Genomic DNA, 20073 nt, shown 5'->3' on the forward strand with positions numbered 1-20073 from the left:
TTTTTCCACCTATAAAACCCACTCTTATGTAAAATGAGAGGGATTTACTATGATATTGAATAATTTCATTTAGTTCGGGTCAAAGAAATATGTAATACACTAAATGAATTGTATAAATTCACCACAATCTTTATACACACTTTTCCAAAACAATTTTGAGGGCAATGATACACTCAAACATTTTCACTTTTTGTTTTTGTCCATTTTTTTACGTCCACTTTCATGCTTTAAATGTAGAACTCTTTTTTTTTTTTTTTTTTTAAATAATAATATTTGTATAAAATAGTGAATATAAACAAGTGTAAGGAAGATATTTTGCCTAACTTTGATTAACAATGAGTTATGCAAACTTCTTTTTCATGATAAAAAATATATTTTATTACACAAATTAGGTCAACAATAAATGAATGGGCCACTAAGGAAAAAATGTATTATAGTAGTACATAAAAAATGATAACACAAAACTTTAATTTTAATTTTAATCGTAAAAGATGATAATCACATAAACAATCAAGGGTCTTTAGATCAAATTATCTATACTATATATGCGAGGAAGCATAAAAGGCCCAATCTTTAGGTTGATTGAATATCTAGTTAAATAGTAAAATACCTTTTTCTTTTTAAAAAAAAAAAAAATCATTACATAAAAAGGATAATATAGATTTTGAAGTTTTAATTAAAAATCAACTTTATAACTTTTGAAAAAAAATAGTAAGAAGCAATTATTATAAATAATGGATGTACCAAGAAGTTTGTTTTTTTTTTTTTCCCAAAAGTAAGAAGTTTACCTGTTACAGTAAAATACTTCAACAAATTTGGGTTCACTCTAACGAATATATATGCCGCCGGATTAATTTATTATTAGCAAGAGAAAGATTGCCGCTAATTTTGTTTAAGGGGATACTTATTACTTAAAAGAGAAAACTATTTCTTTGGGAAAGAAACCTAAGATAATGGCCTTCCTATTTTCTGGGGCCGAGAATGAGATAAGATACTGAGAATAACTTTAGCAAAAGAATTTCGAGGATGCCTCGATCAATATATTATATGATATTTATTAATTGCAAATCACATTGTAATTTGGTCAAGAAAATAATAAAATTAAAGTACTAGTAATTATTTATTATTGGCAGCATGCTTGGAATTGGGATTGAAAGGATGAAGAAAATGACAAACCCCACGCCCGTTGTTTTCCCACTCATTCTTTAACAAAAAACCAAAAGAGCCACTATAACCATAAGTCAGCCAACCTTATATTATACGTAAAGGTTAAAGCCAAGCCCCCTTCTTCTTTTTACCATTTGGGTAAGTCAAGATATTATTAGATCCTTTATAAATTGCTAGCCAGAATACATCTGCAGCACACATCAAATTAACACTAATCTTCTCAAAAAAAGAAAGGAAAAACAATCTAGGACTAAAATTTTTTATGTCATAACTATGAGGTGACAAGGATATGAGTGATGGGAAAAAAAATTCAACCCGTTACATGGTCTAGTTGTGGCACAAATTGTGTTACCAGCGTTGTTCAAAAAAATTTATAAATTCATATAAAAAGGTCGGACAATCAATCATAATATGTCATATAAAATAATTGTAAAAAATAATATGACAAAAGGTATAATCTTAAAATTACTATAAAAAAAAGCTTAAGAAAACTTTATTTATTTTTTAATTTTATCAGACAAAGAACTTGGATTCAAATCTGTTTAATTCTCATTGAAATATGGATAGTGGGTTCTTTGGATTAGGGCGTGACATAAATTTGAAAAGTCATAAATCTCATTGATGTGAGTTTTGTAATGTTCATGTCAAGGGAATGAAATAGTCTATCAAAATAGTCTATTAAAAGGTAAAAACGCTAGAAAAGTCTAATAATTATAGGTACAACTTCACATCTTTCATTATCATTACAAAAATATCGAATTATAAAAAATATTAAATAAAGACCCCCTCTTTCTTATATATATATATATATATATATATATATTATTTTTCACTAATTTACACAACAAAAAAAATAAGCATACAAAGAATCTAACCAAAACAAAAAAGAGTAGACTGACAACAAGCCCTGCCCGCTGCTGCCACTTTCGCACACGAACGCATACATACAAAAAGGCAAAAGAACCCTCACACGGAAGTTTCCCTAGATAAGACGTAACGTAGGTTAGTAGCTTCTCGTTCTTTCCCTTCTCTCTCTCTCTCTCATTTTCCTTCGTTTTCCTCGCTCTCTCTTCTATTCTCTTTTCTATATTTAATTCCCCCCATACGAACCTTCTAGAACTACCAAACCAAAACTCACACCATCTACATGGCTCCGGCTATGGAGCAAAACGGTGAGTCGGCAACGAGCGAGTCACAGCGATCTATTCCGACGCCGTTTTTGACGAAGACGTTTCAACTAGTCGAGGACCGCACAATCAACGACGTTATCTCCTGGAACGACGACGGATCAACCTTCATCGTTTGGAACCCTACCGTTTTCGCCAAAGATTTGCTCCCTAAGTTTTTCAAACACAACAATTTCTCTAGCTTCGTTCGCCAACTCAACACCTATGTATGTCAATATTCACTCTCTCTCTCTAATGGAGCTTTTTGTATGTTTTGGTTTTTGATTTTTGTATATATTTGTTGTTTTTTTAGGGATTTAGAAAAGTAGTACCTGATCGGTGGGAATTCTCGAACGACTACTTCCGCCGAGGGGAGAAGAAGCTGCTGTGTGAAATTCACCGCCGGAAGATTTCCACTCCGGTGGTGTCTCCGGTGTCGGTGGCTACGTCGGCAGTTCCGGTGGTGAAGCAATTGATATCGCCGTCGAATTCCGGTGAAGAGCAAGTGGTGTCAGCGAACTCGTCTCCGACGAGGACAACTGCGCCGGCGGATCTGATTGACGAGAACGAGAGGCTGAGGAAGGAGAACGTTCAGCTTAGCAAAGAGTTGGCGGAGATTAAATCTCTCTGCAACAATATCTTCGCCTTGATGTCCAACTTCGCGAACAACAACAACAAGAACAAGTCGGAGCTCGCCGGAAAACCGCCGCTCGACTTGCTGCCGGCGAAGAGGTACGCCGACGACGAAGAAACGGAAACTGAGACAGAATCGAGCGCGAAACTGTTCGGCGTTCCAATCGGCGGCGGCGGTGCGATTGCGAAGAGAGCTAGAGAAAGCAACGACGACGATACGGAGTTGCGGTTACAGCAGCCCGATCCCGCGAAACTAGAGCCGTTGGATTGCGAGAGTAACGGTGATGATCGTCACGATGACGGTAATCGAAAAGCCACGTGGCTCATCAAGCACTGCCACTGGGATAGTAATCGTAATCAGAGGGTGTACAATTGATTGATCTAGTTAGTTTTTAGAATAGGGGCGTTGCACGTGAAAATGAAAGCACTGGATCCAAAATCCCTAAAGGACTCACACGTGACAAAATGGAGTCACGTGTGTAATTAACCTGGATGGGACAGATTCAGGAAGTTTCTTAGAGCTTCTTTTAATATTAATATATTTAGTATTTTTTTTTTCTTCTTTTACGCCTTTAATTGTCTTTATTTTGTGCTTTTTGCCTTGCTTATCCCAAAAAAAAAAAAAAAGAACTTGAATCTAGATGATTTTAAGGAATAATCAAGGCATAGTAGAAACTACAATTTGATTTACTATTTTACTAACAGTAATTTACAGGAGGATAATATAACTGATATACTTATTTACTGCTTTTATAGTTTTATTAATTGATTTTTTTTATTGTGAGTGAAGTTGTTGGGAAAATATTAGCCAAAGAAATTTTATAAAGTTGTTGGGACAATATTATATCAGGCAAAGAAATTATAAAGTTGGTTGGGAAGAGGGGTGTGAGTGTGACTATGGGAGAGGGAAAACAATAGTTGTGAGATTTATGAATCTAGATTATGAATTATGGTGCCTCTTAAAAATGGTCAAATAAAAGGAAAATCTCATGCCCGATGTTTGCGGTGAGTCTCTCACAATATTCAAGCTCCACAAGTGTGTGGGTTCATGTTGTGAAAGCTCGTTATAAATGTGCGTTTGGTTTCAAATTAAAAAGTCAGTTTATTTTATTATTCAGTTTATTTTTGTTATTATTTATATATATCACTATATTTTTTGGTACTATTTTTAAGTTTTATTATATTATTTTAGTTAATTTTTACTTTTATTTATAGTATTTTTAATAAAAAAATTTTAATTTTAATAAAAATAAGTGGATCTCAAAATATATGATATTCTATCACCTAAGATGGGTTAGGATGAAATTTCACTTTTTTGTTTGAATATAATTGAATAGAAAAAGAAGTATCACTATTTAAGCATGGATAATAAGATAACAATTTAACCAAAAAATATTAGAATCTGCTATCAATATGTTATTTTAAAAAATAATAATATTCTAGTTAAATATTACTCATTTAAGAGTATTAAATGCCAACATTCTGTAATCTGCATACAATTATATTCACAAGTAAAAATTAAAAATTTAATTGTGAATAGAGAGGATCATTCCAAACAAAAGCTAGATTATAGCACTTTAGAGTTACATTGTGTGGGGGATGGATAATCAATAAATTATTAAAATCGTGTTAACTAGGTCTGTGACCCATCCGAGGATGTAAAACCGTCTGAGGAGGTTCATATCAAGTCATAAGGGTAATCAAATGAAACGGAGAGTAGATATCACGTGAGGTGAGTTCAGTATTCGTCCGAGGACAAAATAGTATGAGTCCGAGGACGACCTGAACGTCACATTGTTGCAAACACATCTCAGAGCTACATTACCACTAAAGGTGGGACATGGGACCAAGGATAAAAAAGAAAAGGTAAACAAATATCTTTAACAACAGTTGTCTCCGCATTAATTGCCTTTCAACTAACTCTCTGACCGCATTAATATGGAGGTGATGCCTGAATAGTGATGGGGCAGCCTTACAGCTGCTGGTTGGAGATTCCAGGAGGTGTTGGATGGGATAGGAAGGGATCCCCCAAACCCAACTTACACGTGTGTGGTGAAGATGACACCAAGAGGGCAGTATATAACATGGAAGAACGCATTAAGAAAGGGGATCGGAACTTCTGAACAAAGAGGACTTAGAAGAAAACCTTATGAACTAAAGAACTGAACTTGTTTTAAGGAGAAATTGATCGTTATATCAGTGCCAATCCATCTATAAACGTGAGGTTTGATCGTTTTTCTTTTAGAGTTAACCTAGTTCTTTGACATCCATGCTCTACAAATTTATTGTTTGGGCCTTTAACGTTTGAACCCAATACGAACTTGGGATCGTTACAAATTGAGTCCTTACACACTGCTAAGAGCATTCTCATCAAGTATTCTATAAAAATGTCATTTTGACTCATAAAAAACTACTTTATTAATTTTAACACACCATTTTATAATACACCATACATTATATGTTCTATTCTTCAATTTTATACATTAAAATAATATATACAATATATTAAAATAATATTTATAACTCATCGAACACAACCTAGGAAAATCATTGTCATAACACCACACAGCTGGCAACAACCAATAGCCACCACCACACATCCACTCCTCCACAACCCAAAACACAAATCAAAACAAACCCATAGCCGACCAATACCAAATCGAAAGCCCCACCACCACCACCACCACCACAACCACAAACCTCGACAAAAAGTGACAAAAACAAAAAGATAATAATAATAAAACATAAATAAATAGAAGGAGAAAACAAAATATAGAAACAGAGAGATGACGACCACCTTAGTAGTGATGTAGGCCTTGAAGCTTTCAGCCATAGAGCTTTTGACCATCAATCAGAACTCACAGGCTAGCCCACCAAAACCCACCCACCGCCGACCCATCCATCGGAACCCATAGCCTAACCCACCCGAATCCACCTACAACCTAACTCACCCACCACCAATCCGCCCATCTGAACCCACCCACCATCGTCGGAACCGAACCCAACCAACCTCATCTGAACCCACAAATCACCATCTAAACCCACCCATAAAAAAATAAAAAAAAAACCACTTCAAGAGAGAGATCGATGGCACAGTGAGGCATTAACTTGGTGAGGCTAAGAGGAAGAGAGGAAAAGCAGTGAGGGTGAGAGAAGAAAAGATGAAAGGTTAAGAGAGAGGAGGAGCATTTTTTGAGAAAAAGAGAAGAACCACTGCGCACCCTTGGTGTGGTGGTCACTTCACAAGTATAAATGCTTGTAGGGTGTGGGGGGCAAGGGCTGTGGTTTAAGTTTCTAGGAGAGAACTTCACATACATATACACTTAGATTAGGCTAGAGTAGAAATTCTATCTTATATCAAGAAAAAAAAAAAAAAAAAGATTTGACTGAGAGATGTGGGAGAAAAGGGAATAAAAAAATCATAAAATTTTTACAATTCCTGTCCATACGCTTCCAAATTTGAGATTATACTATTCTTTTATGTCAAATATTTTGACATTTAATGTGAGTGATTTTTTGATGTTTAATGTGTCAAATGTCAAATATTTGACCGTTGACATAAGAATGCTCTAAAAGAAGTGGATTTATGCCTGAAGCAAAGAGTAAGAAATATCCCATAAATAACATATTGTCCTGTTCAAGATATAATTACAAAATTTGTCATTGCTGTATTCCATTCTTAACTTCCCATTTTATTGCTCACATCACAATGCTATTCTCTGAGCTGTAATCCTACCACGACGAAGAATCACATTCCTCTGCAGCTAGATATTATAGATAACTGAGCAGTGACCACCAATGCAATAACACGCATTTGACTTTTTGATTCTCAAGTTCAGAAAATTTTAATATTTGATTGCAAATCCAGTCAAAATGAGTGCATTTAATATGGCAAATTGACAATCTTACTCAACATTAGCCTATGAATTCATTACAAGAAAACGCGTTGATAAACTTATGGTCCTCGGCCTACCTAAAACACTACTTTCTTTACCTCCTATTCTAAATTGGGAACTATCTTTTTTTTCTTTTTTTTTTTCGAGAAATATTCAAATATTTTAAAAACATGGTCTTTTTTCTTGCATAACACTTAGAATAGTTTGAAAGTATTGACTATTGAACAAATTTTTTCTTATCTTACACATGACCTTAGTTTCAGTGTCTAAATCAGCTGACTCATCTTTTATTTTTTTAGCTCGACTTGAATTAAAATATTGTACTTTTGCCTGTCACGTTTTGGCAAATCCCAAAGCCAATATGACCCACCTTTTTACTGCTCTTCTTGGATTATATAGAACCAATGCGATAAATTTGTCTTATCACTTATGTCTTGTGTTGGTTGTTTGATGGATGCAAAATTTCAACCTTCCTCAGTACCTATGGACCATGGTCCTTCACCTTTTTGGTCTATAGCTTGTTTTCAAGAGACAATAGTACCTTAGGTCCTATCCTCAGTATCCTGTTGTGTTTAAGACTTTAGACCAGTATATGTCTCCTCTATTTCGCACTGCTTATCCAAAACAAAAGACTATAAAATCATTAGATTTATTATTAGGCAATTGCAAGACCAGTAACTACACAAAAAATGTGTGATTTGATAGTAAGAGTTATTATTTCAACCTTAAAAAATGAGCTATTTGAATAATAATTTTAACAAGACTCGTGTGATACGTATAGTATTATTATTGTTATCACATAACCCAAAATAATTGCAAGACCAGTGAGTCGGTGGATTCAAATTCTAATTTGATTGTTGTGTTAATGCTTTGCTTACGTTATATAAATGTGAAAAGAGCTTTTGAATTACTCACTGGAAAGTTCCAGTGGCTCAAAATTTGGGAATATATGCATATTGTAGCAACGTCAAGATCAAACTTAAAGAAAATATTACGGGTGTCTCAATGTCTGTGGAGAAAGGAGCCAAAGGCCAAAGGTAATGATGTCTGCCACAGTATAATCTATAAATAAAGCAGTGGAGGCGTGGAGCCTTCCGCCTTAGGAATTTCTAGAGCCTACGATTTCTTTGCTTCACATGCAAAAGTACTACGTTGTCCCTATAGAACACTCCAAATTTTTGAAGCACTACTTTTTTCTCTCCCTCTTTTATTTCTTTTTTTTTTTTTTTCCAAAACTTTTTTACATTATAAGTAAAAAAGAAAAAGAAAAAAGAAAAACTTGTACACACATTTTGCCATAAATTAAACACTGACAATATTATTTTTCACTAATATGATCTTCATATGTAAGTAATATAATTTAATTATACATTGACTAAAGTTTAAGTTGTGTTAGAGTGTGTATTCATAGAAAATTTTAATATGTTATCGTTAGAGCAAAATCACTTTAATATGGATCTATCAATGACTTACTAAATAGAAATTTTTTGAAGTAATTATCAATTTTACTAAAAAGAAAAAAGAAGAAGAAACTAATTAACTAAGAGCATTCACTTCAAATATGCTAATAAAATAGCTAAAATACTATTTTAGCACCCAAGCCACTAAAAACCCACTACTTCAAGGGTGTCAAATCTATAATTTGTTAACACCTAATTATAGTAAACTGTCATTTCTAATTGTAGCTAGATGGTAAACACAAAAAACATTATTTAAATGAAAGTAATAGAGAGAGAGAGAGAGAGTTGAGTGGTAAAAGAAAAAAAAAAAGAATATTTAAAAGAAGTGATAAAATAATAGAGTATTTGATATTTGATGTATTGTAAAATGAAGTGTTTAAATAGATAAAGTAGTCCCCCTCCAAAAAAAAATAAAGTAACTTTTAAAATTACTAGAAACTATATTTTTTTAGCACACTTTATGTGAATGAATATAATTAGTACAACCTTATCAATAAATAAAAAAATGGATTAATTCCTTATATATATATATATATATATATATAAATGTTGTACTTTTGGATAATTGATATTTGATGAATGACATAATTTTCCTTCCCTGGCGTCTATAAAGCTTATCTTGACAAGAGAAAGAAGGTACGCATTTTCCAACTTTGACGGCAATACACCTCTTTTAATAAGGCGAGCGCAGAAAGAGCTGCCTTTATTGACTCCTCACTCTTTAATTAGAACATGATATTTTTCACTTTTCTTCTTTTTTAGGCCAGAAACTAGAAGAAACTAAGAACCTGTTCTCTAATTCTCTATCCCGAAATTTCAGGATTCTGCATTGTGAGCTGAAGACTGAAGTAGGTGGAAATGTGGAATAGACAATAGAGCTTGTCTTTTACAGTGTCCAAGTCTAATTTGCTTAGGCTTGTTGTTTGGGCTGACCATTTCAATGGAGTAAGAACTTGATCTAAAAGGTTTTTCCCATTTTGGGCTGCAATTGGACTGTGTATTGGGATGTAACTGAAACCCAATTTGCATGTGGAGGGGACTATCTACTAGAGAAAAAGGTGGAGGAAAAGGAAAGGAAAAGGGATTGAGAAATGATATATTCACAATATTTTTATAACAAATACTAAGTAGTAGGTTATTATTGGTTATTATTGTTGGAGCAAAAAAGTAATCTTAGTGTTAAGTTTAAATTTGAACTAATAACAACTAACCACCTATAATTTATTGTAAAAATATTATGAAAATGTTGTGAACTTAACATATCTCAAAAAGGTATTTTACTTTGAATTAAAACTTTGAACAATTCAATCATTCATTGAATGTGTTAACTGTTAAGGCTTAAGAATTCCTTTTTTCCTGGGTCTGTTACATTCTCGAAATCCATGCATTGTGAAACATTCGAAAGAAAAATGTTTTTCTTCTGCGAGGTTGGTCTAAATGTGGCTCCACCGATTTAGTGGTCCATTATTATCGGGATTTTTTTTTTTTTTTTGGAGTAAATATTATCAGGATTCATTGAATACTTGAAATGCTTGCTTCCTTGACAAACGAAATGTTCAGCTTGAGATGCTTCAATTACACCTTTGGAGGCCTTTTAGGATCCGCAAGTAAAGGTCAGAAAAGTTCCTTCAAACTCACTGTGTGGCAAGTCAAATGAGTATTCATGTGCATTTTCCTACTTAATAGCCATGTGACTTGTTTAAATGATTTAATGAATTATGTTATTTAATATAGGTAAATGGTCTGAAAGAATATCATGTGATGGATTAAGAAATCCTTCAATCCGATTTGGAGAAAAACTTTGTTCGCTAATAAAATACCTTTATTATTTCTAAGAACCACCCTTGCCAAAGACCCAAAAGTCAAGGGAAAATTATTGTGTACTCTAAGAGTATTATAAATGCGTACAATAAATGCGTACTTCCTCTTCTCATATAAATGATGGGTCTCACTAATTAAATTCATAGTAGGATCCACCATTCATGTGAGAGGAAAAAGTACGTATTTATAATACTTCGAAAGTACATAATAATTTTTCAGAATAAGACCAAAAGGCATGTAAGGCGGGAAATTTTCAACCAATGACAAATTGTCATGTCATACCACTAAGTCCACATTCAAAATGCCCAATTATAAAATATCACAAGTTGCTTAGCAGGTTTCACGGCTATAATTCGAAGACTGCTAAGTAGTAATAAAAATTTACCTAGTGTCAATGGATGGAAATAATAGAAGATTATTTAAGGATCAATTATAGGCCAATACGTGTTAAGTTATTAATTTATTGTGATATAGGCGACCTGATTAATAAGTATTTTTGCTAATTAAATAATGTAATGTCATTATTTGATTTCTAAACTTGAATATTTTTTTTTGTACAAATTTCTTACATGCCCACAATAAATATGCTTAAAATTTGATTATGAACCATTCACCATTCAGTATAAAATATACCACTTTGCAGTATACATTTTCTTATGTTATGGGCATTTGATCAGAAAATCACAACCAAAAGAGCATTTTGAGCAATGGATTTAACCACAGTGAACGAGCCTCTGGCAGTGACATTTTTATGCAGAGCAGCAAAAAGACACCACTGACAGTTTTTGTCCTTGTAAACTTTTATTTAAAAACTGGTCTTTCATACTTTTCTGCAAGCACTCAAAAAATGATTGAACTACCAAAATAGCGTACTTAATGGGCTTAAGCTCGTTTAACTAAAAAGAACAAAATGGTGCAAGGCCCAGAAGAAATATGTAATGCATTTACTAAGGCAGATATCCTTTAACTTCACAATTGAGTTTGAAACTCTTTAAGTGCAGTTAGATTAGTACACGGAACTCTTAACAACTAAAGATTTTAACTTCATACTAGTTAGCTTATACTATTATTGTAACAATAAACCCCTGATAACACAAAGGAACTCTACATTACTCATCTTTGATTGCTTTCAGAAACTTCAAAACTTGAAGCATGGCAGGCCTGTTAGCAGGACTCTCAGACAGGCAGAGACAAGCAATGTGTAGCGTTTGAAGCATCATATTCTTCGAATCAGCATTGAGAACTGCTGGATCAAGAACATCAACAGCCAGCCCCTTATTGATCTTCTGAATCACCCAACCGACCAAATTTCCACCGTCGATCTCTTTAAAATCAGGCCCTGTTGGCTCCTTCCCGGTCACCAATTCGAGTAAAATCACACCAAAACTGTAGACATCTCCCCTTGTGGTTGACCTCCCACTCTGCCCATACTCTGGAGGAATGTAGCCAAATGTTCCAGCAATGTCAGTTGAAACATGAGTCTCACAAGCACTTATCAATCTTGCCAAACCAAAGTCTGCAACTTTTGGTTCGAAGTCTTCATTGAGTAAAATGTTGCTGGCTTTAACATCCCTGTGAATGATGTGGGGGATGAACCCGTGGTGAAGAAATGCAAGCCCACATGCAGCACCGGTTGCAATCTTCAAGCGTCTGTTCCAATCAAGGACTTCCAGGGCCCCAGTCCGGTTTCTCAGCCAAAGGTCCAAGCTCCCATTGACCATGTATTCGTACACAAGAAGCTTCTCCTCACCAAAAGAGCAGTATCCAAGCAATGGAACAAGGTTTTGGTGCTTTACCTTTCCCAAAGTTTCCATTTCAGCCATGAATTCTCGGTGACCCTGTGTTTTAGCTTCGCTGAGCTTCTTAATTGCAACTATTTTTCCATTAGGCAAGGTTGCTTTGTAAACAGTTCCGAACCCACCATCTCCAATTATGTTCGTCTTGCAGAAGTTGTTGGTGGCTTCAAGAATATCAACTAAGGTTAATTTCAGGAGAGGCTGCTCGAACATGGCTACGTTGATGCTCAAAGGTTCCTTTGATCTGCTGCTGCTTAAAAAATAGAGATTTTGGTCAATAAAACTGTTTAGTTTGCTTTCATCGCTGTCCTCATGATCATTCCGACTGCAGCCTCCAGTGATCCATCTCCGGAGACCAAAAGCTACAGTAAGTGTGATGAGTGTAAGAACAACTGCAAGCCCACCAATTCCCCAGGCATGAAAAAGTGCTGAATTGTCAAAGCTTTTATTCTGGCAGTCGAAGCCCATAATTCTCCCACAGAGATTTTTGTTCCCAGCAAGTGAAATTCTTGTTGAGTTCAGGCAAATTCCACTTCTGGGAATAGGCCCTTCCAACCTATTTTCTGCCAGATTCAGGAAAAACAGGTTGGTCAGGCTGCATATTTTCTCCGGTATATGTCCAGAAAGCCTATTTCCTGAAAGATCAAAATACTCAAGTTGAATCAGATTTCCTAGGTCCGGTGGAATATCCCCTGCAAACATATTTCCATGAAAATCCAAATGCGTCAAGTAGGACAAATTGCCCAAAGATTGTGGCAATTCTCCATCAAAGAGATTAGCACTCAAGTTCATAGTTTCAATCTTCCAGGACATGGAATTGGAGAGCATCCCATCAACCTGACCGGAAAGCCTGTTCTGCTGAACATAAAGCCCCACGAGGTTCAGCATTCGTGACAAAGTTGCAGGAAGTTCACCACTGAGCTCATTAGAGCTCAAATCTAAGTGGGTCAGCTCTTTCAAGTTCCCAAAACTTAATGGAACCAAACCAGATAGCTTATTACCAGTCAAATTAAGCTTCACCAAGCTACTCAGCCGGCCAAAACTTCCAGGGATTGTGCCTGTGAGCTGGTTATTTCCAAGATACAATCCTTGAAGCGTGAGAGAGTCACCAAATTCCGGAGGAATGGAACCAGTTAGCATATTCCCTGACAAATCCAAGGTTGTAAGATTTGTTAGGCGAGAGAGGGATCCCGGAATTCCTCCAGAAAGCAAATTGTTGCTGATTAAAAGATCAACCACCACCACACACTTCCCCAATTCTTCAGGTATTGGGCCAGACAATCTATTGAATGACAGATCAAACACACCATGGTGTTGAACAAAGCTCAAATCAGGCATAGTGATCTGATGAAAATACGATGATCGCTTTGAAGGGATGGACCCAGATAGATTATTGTGAGAAAGGACCAGACATTGCAACTCAGCCAGGTCAGCTAGGTTCTCAGGGATAGACCCATTGAGATTATTGTTTCCAAGGTCCAATGTGGTGAGGGCGGTGCAGTTTCCAAGCTCACTTGGAATGTTCCCTTCAAGCAGATTTGAATTTAAATTCAGAACAGAAAGAGTTGTGAGATTTCCAATCTCCTTTGGTATAGTGCCTCCCAAGAGATTGTTATTAAGAACAAGCCTTTGCAAATAAGCTGCATTGCCAATCTCCTTAGGGAGAGAGCCCTCTAACCAATTATTCCCAGCAGAAAATTCCATCAAATAATTTGAATTCCACAGACTCATAGGTATTGCACCCGTAAAATTATTCGAGTCAAGGTCAATGACCATCAGTGGAAGCTCAGAAAAGTACTCTGGGATCGTACCAACAATCTGATTATTCACCAAAACCAAATCACTAAGATTCCCACACTTCACAAATGTGTTCTCAATCGTCCCCGAAAGTAAATTACCATCAAGATCAATCTCCGAAAGTGATACTGCGTTACACAACTCCTCCGGTATTGAACCCGTCAACAAGTTGTTGCTCAAACTGAGGTGATTAAGCATAGAACAATTCCCAATTTCAGGCGGGATTGTCCCCGAGAACTTATTGCTCGAAAGCAAAAGTGCCTCCACCATGGTCCACTTTCCAAGCCAAGCAGGCAGTGGACCCGAAAGCTCATTCTTTTCAGCAGAAAATGTCAGCAAGGGGAGCTCAGAAAGCTCCTCTGGCAATGACCCAGATAAAGAGTTGAATGAAAGCATCAAAGTTTTCAAGCTCCTACAGTTCCCAAGCTCAGCTGGGACTGACCCATTAAGCTCACTATAAACAAGATTCAATATACTCAAATTCTGCAACTGCCCAATGGACTTTGGGATTGAACACCTTAATGGGTTGTATGAAAGGTCAAGTTTGCTTAGTGATTGTAACTCAGAAAGTTCCTCAGGCAATGGACCTGTTATTAAACAGGATGGTGAATAAAAGTTTACAAGCTTTTCAAGTTTGCCAATTTCTTTAGGCAATTGACCAGAAAACTTGTTGATGCCAATGTAAAGGTCTGTGAGGTTCTTCAAGTTAGCAATTTCAGGTGGTATTGTACCAGAAAATGAATTATTTGATACGTCAAAGGATGTCAAAGATTGAAGCTTTGTGAAAAGTGTGAGTGGAAGAGAACCTGAGAGAAAGTTGTTTCCAAGGCCCAAGAACTGGAGCCGGGTCAAGTTTCCGATCTGGGTCGGGATTTCTCCGGTCAGAGCGTTGCTGGAGAGGTCAAGGGTTCGGAGCTGAGTGAGTTCTCCAAGCTGTTCTGGGATTCTACAGGTGAGCGAGTTGAGGCCGAGTTTGAGGGTTTGCAACTGAGTTAACCCAGTGAGTTGAACCGGTAACTCCCCGGACAACTCGTTTTGGCTCAGGTGGAGGTCTTTGAGGCTTTGGAGATTGGATATTTGACGTGGGATTTCGCCGTAGAGGGAATTGGAGGAGAGGTCAAGGGAAATGAGGCTGGAGAGAGAGGCTAGAGAGGGACTGAATGGGCCTTCGAGGGACCGAGTTGGGAGTGCGAGTTGGGTAACTCGGCCGAGTTCGCAAGTGACACCAACCCAGTTGCAGTGTGGGGTTGATAGTTTCCATTGAGAAAGAATTTGTGGGTTTTTAAGTGAGTTTTTGAATGAGAGAAGAGATTTTGTTTCTGGGTTTTGCTCATTTTGGCTTGTAATGGTTAAAAGCAATAGGTTGAGCACAAAGAGAGTAAAAATTTGAAGCTTGAGCGCCATAACTGTTAAGAGTAAGAAACAGAGGGTTCTAAAGTGGAAATTTACACTTGGGGGAGAAAAAGAGAGAGATATGGATGGAGAAGCTAATGAAAAAGTCCAAGAGAATGGGATATATTGAGGATAAGAAGCTTGAAAGCCATAGCGAAAACAGAGAGTGTGTGTGTGTGTGTGAGAGAGAGAGATAGAGAGAGTGATGGATTGTGCTAAAAGAAGTTATATTTGTCAGAGAAGGGCACGCAGTTCACGTGAATTTGAGACCAATGTAGGCAACGGCAAATCTGATTTGGTTTGCAAGGAAGTCCCCCAAAAGCTTTGATATTTCCTTTTGTTATTTGAGAAGTTAGAGGGACACAAATTCGTGTTACAACTTTTTTTCATAATTATGATGTGATTAGTGTAGTTCGTGGAGAAAAAGTGGTATAACAATATTGGGGAGCTTTTTTGGTGTGATAGTTATTCTATAAGTATAAGTGTTTGTAAAGTGTGGGGATAAGGACCAGAGTTCAAGTCTCTAGAAGGGAGTTTCATACATATATACACTTAGATTAAGCTAGAGTCTAAATTTTATCTTGTATAAAATAAATAAAAAAAAATTCCCATTTTCATAATTTGCTAATTTATGTGATCGTGAGTGATCGACGAAAAATAGATAGTTTAAATGATTCGAAAGTATTCACTACTCATCATTACACAAATTCACAAATTATAAAATTGGGTGTGCAATTTAACTATTATCATTGTATGAAAGTAACGTTTTACCAAAAGTTGGGGGTGGCAAAAGAAGTTTGTTGTTTATGTAATTATATATTATGTGTATGTATTCATTACATCTATGAAGAACAAATAATCCTCCTATACCCTTGGCTACTTCAGAAAACATGGCTTTTTTGTTTTCTCTTTATCTTTTTATTTGTTATCTTTTTGTTGTTTGGGTTGGCGAATTGGGGCTTCTTGTTTTATTTTATTTTTTGTCTCTTTCACTTTCTTCTTTTGCTTTTTGTTCGTGTATTCATAATCATGGATTACTTTGTCTTGGTGCTTTCTGCACTTTGCATGGTTGGAGTTGCATGGTTGATTAGGGTCTAACAATTCTAGCGTTGCAATAAGCTCGCCATACTTTTCATTATTTTAATCTAATACTTTTGCATAATTTAATTTGTTAAAGAAGATTCTTTTGGAAATAAAGAATGAATATTCTTTTACAATGGAGAATTCACTACATTCTCTCTCTGTCTCTAGTGCTAATCTTGACCATTGTGTTGTGTGTGTCAAAAGCCATCGCATAATTGGATTGTCGACTTGTGGTCCTCCGTTCGGTTACTTTTTTTATTATATGTTTTAGGTTATTTTTAAAAATATTTCTCTTTTTCAGTGATCAATTTGCTATTGCTTTGTAAAATCCCTATACCTTATCTTATTTCTCTTTATTCTCAATCTATGTATCATTTTTTTTCCTTAATAAAAAATTGGATCTTTTATTTTTGAGTGTAAATTCATCAACCTCACATCATGTGACGATAATAAATAATAGTACGCGTATCATTGAAATCTTAACGAGGCTCATCATTAACATACATAAAAGTTTATAAATGGCACATGCCTTTAGAAATCATAGGTCTGTTTATTTATTTATTTAATCATTCTGAATTTGTCTCTATTATCATAAATTGAAGAGGCTATGGGGGCCAAGGGGGTGTTATATATATGATATACTGTAATTTTTTTTTATAACTTTTATAAGTTTAGAAATGATTTGGGTCAAAAATAAAATTAAGATGGATAAAAGGGATGAGGGTGGAAAAGTAAAACTAAACTTATATGTTTCTGTTGTAAAATTTCAGCGTGAGTTGCGTGAATGTCAAAATGGGTAAAAAAACAAAAAGATAAAAAAAGGAAACGCTTTATTGATGCCGAGCATCTACTTCACAGAACAAAAGTGGAGTGGAGTCAGAGTCTCGGGGGGGAGTAGAGTACGATACTGTTCTGTGATTTGTAAGCATTCACATAAATTTCTTTGTTTTTCTTTTTCGTGGAAGTGTGACTTCTTTAATTGGCTATAGGAATACTGTTTTTTTCTCCCTCAAATGACTAAAAGAATCACCCTAGAATTTAATATATATTTTTTATAATCACTCACCCTAGAATTTAATTGACTTATTGATTGGTTACAATTTAATGGCACTTCCAAGAATCACCCTAGAATCATTCCTGGGCAAGTCCTTTTTCCCTTGAAATGTGGGTTCTTTGGCTCGTCACAAATAGTCTCATCTTTCAACCTGACCAATTCATTAAGGACTTAGGGTCAACCTGACCAATTCAGTAAGAATTAGGATAGGTTAGTAAATAGTTTATTTAGTTAAAATTGAAATTTTTTTATTAAAAGTGTAGAAAATAAAGTTAAAAATTAATTGAATAGTAAGATAAGATTTATGAATAATATCAAAAAGTGCAATATAACCATGAATAGTATTAAAAATAAAAATAAAAACTCAAATAATCTGAAACTTGTAGCCCCTCTTAGAGCATCTCCAGGAGCATGACTATCCGGGTATATTAGCTATAATATAAAGAATATGTGCACTGTGGATGCTCCAGCGGATTTGGCAAAGTCAGTTTTTTTTTTTGCTTATGAACATTAGCCCATTAAGTCTGATGGGCTACTGTTCAATCTTCAAATTCTTATTTTCTATTATAATAATTAGGTGTTGAATAAAAAAATATTGGAAGATGTGTAGTTGTTAAAAAAAAAAATAATAAATAAAGAAATAATATTTAAATGAGATAGAGAAAGAGATAGAGAATCTGTTGGAAAATGTATTTGAAAAGTAAGTAGGCAAAAGCTAAATGTCACTGTTTATTAGTCAAACAGTACAAATATTTGACTAATCTACTGGAGATGCTCTTAGTTACCACTGGTTTCTAAACCAAAAGGCTTTATAATATTAGACTAAATTATACATTTGACCCTTGAAATTTAGAATTATTTTTATTTTGACATTTTGTATTTGATTCGTTTTAATACTAGCCCTTTATATTTCAAAATTTTTATTTTAACCCTTTTATGTTTGATTTATTTTTTTGTTTGGTCCTTTACATTTTAAAATTTTCAATTTCATGAAAAGTCAAATGAAACATAAAAGGCCAAACAAACAACTAAACCTAATGTGAATGGCAGAAATGAAATTTTAAAGCATAAATGGCCTGTATGAAAATATCCCCAAACTTTAAAAGCTAAAAGTGTCCTCTAGTAAGAATTTTACAATCTTGCTTCTTCCACCATACTCCTAATAAAACTCCCTACCCTTATAAAATGGTTAAAGCTTTCTCCTATCATGTTGGTTATTGATAGCAGAGTTTTGGACCATTAGAGACGGTCTTATACTAGTTAAAACACTTGGACTCACTCACTTGGTTGTGGAACTTTATACTAAACTTGTTTTAAATTTGTTAACCAATTATTATTATTAACGACTCGCCCATGTTCACGAAAATAAATGATCAACTTCAAGGATCATTCTTGAAGGTTTAATGTCTAAATGATGCATTGGGTTGATTGGTTATGTGGCTTCAATCTTGATCACCGATATGGCAACAATATTATTGTAAAAATCAATTATCTAAACTCACAGGTTAAAAACTTGAGGCTTACATTATCTTTGTATAAGGCGAACAGTTACAACCTTTGAAGTCTTATGAAATCGCATTTATAACAAGCCTTTTTATATGTTATGCAAGTAGGATACGAAAACCAAAGCAACATACTTCAAAAATTAAAACATGTCATAGTATGTGTAATTTTTGATTAATTGAGTGGCAATTAAAAGTTGTTGAAAATCTTCTTTCTGTCTATTAAGGAGTGAACGAATGTCTGTCGAAACATGGGTTTCAATCATTGGAGTGTTAATCGACTAACAGTCAAATCCTAATCCTAATAGAATGTCTTCTTTAAGCTCCATTTTCAAACTTTGATATTGGACATTGTATAATACATTACAAACTTAAAAATTATTACATTGTTATAGAATTTGTCAATCTAAAACCTAACGGAAGTAATCTTACTTGTTGCATTTATAAAAATAAAAAATAAAAATAAAAATCTCAAAAGAATGGTTATTTATACATACATTTGGGGAGTGTCATGTGTATAAACCTTAAATGTTATTAAGGTAAAATTTCAACTAGAAATAGAGAAGTAGAGGACTTAGAAGAATAAAAGGGTTACTTCTTAAAAATAAAAAATAAAAAATAAAAGATTTTGAAACAATGTTTAGTGATATTTGTACAGTTGTACTTAACAAACAAACAAATTGAGTATTTTTGAAAAGTTTGGATAGGATTGCACATAATCCAAACCTTTTATGATCTTTTGCCACTCGTTTTTAAAATAATGTGGGGGAGTTGAAGAAGCGCTTGAAAATGAGGAACCATATTATTTTCATACAAAATATTATTTTTATATTTTACCTCAAAAAAAAAATTATTTTCATACAAAATCCAAAAGTTTCATCCATTCTGGTACCATGGGATTGGGAATTTGTGACCCTACAATGCTTCGATCATCCGAATATTCTTGGACCCCCTCTAGAGTATCCAAAAGGTACCAATGGGTCAGTCAGAGAGAGTTCAAAATCCAGACTTTTGAGCCCGGGAGCTCATGAAATGACGAAAAAAATCCCTTAGTAGGGACAGCTTGGGAATTTTATTTTTGATAAAAAATTAAAAACCCCTATCCAGACTTTGAGAATCCTGTCATAATACATATACATACAGCTACTATCATAAAACAAAAGCATGGAAATGTCCACAAGTGGACTACCAAAAATCAAAGAGTCTTGATGGATGTGGGGGCCTTTTCGGGCTAACGCGTTAGCGCATTTGTTGGCTTAACAAAGTCTACCATTAATGGGATTTAATAGTAGTTTTTTTGGCATTC

At 34.8% G+C, this 20073-nt stretch overlaps 2 protein-coding genes across 2 annotated transcripts; one reads left to right on the forward strand and one right to left on the reverse strand.

Annotated features, from left to right (window-relative positions):
* Nucleotides 1–2127: 2127 nt before the first annotated feature.
* Nucleotides 2128–3527, forward strand: LOC115959077 (heat stress transcription factor B-2a). The gene is made up of 2 exons (XM_031077375.1): nucleotides 2128–2560; nucleotides 2647–3527. Exons 1-2 carry the CDS (start codon nucleotides 2315–2317, stop codon nucleotides 3340–3342), a joined length of 942 nt encoding a protein of 313 aa, XP_030933235.1. The 5' UTR covers nucleotides 2128–2314; the 3' UTR covers nucleotides 3343–3527.
* Nucleotides 3528–11068: 7541 nt separating this feature from the next.
* On the reverse strand, nucleotides 11069–15358 carry LOC115960216 (leucine-rich repeat receptor protein kinase EMS1). The gene has a single exon (XM_031078992.1). The coding sequence runs from the start codon at nucleotides 15138–15140 to the stop codon at nucleotides 11253–11255; it is 3888 nt and encodes a 1295-aa protein (XP_030934852.1). The 5' UTR covers nucleotides 15141–15358; the 3' UTR covers nucleotides 11069–11252.
* Nucleotides 15359–20073: the final 4715 nt, after the last annotated feature.

The sequence above is a fragment of the Quercus lobata genome, chromosome 9, assembly GCF_001633185.2.
Source record: "Quercus lobata isolate SW786 chromosome 9, ValleyOak3.0 Primary Assembly, whole genome shotgun sequence".
Classification (NCBI taxonomy): domain Eukaryota; kingdom Viridiplantae; phylum Streptophyta; class Magnoliopsida; order Fagales; family Fagaceae; genus Quercus; species Quercus lobata.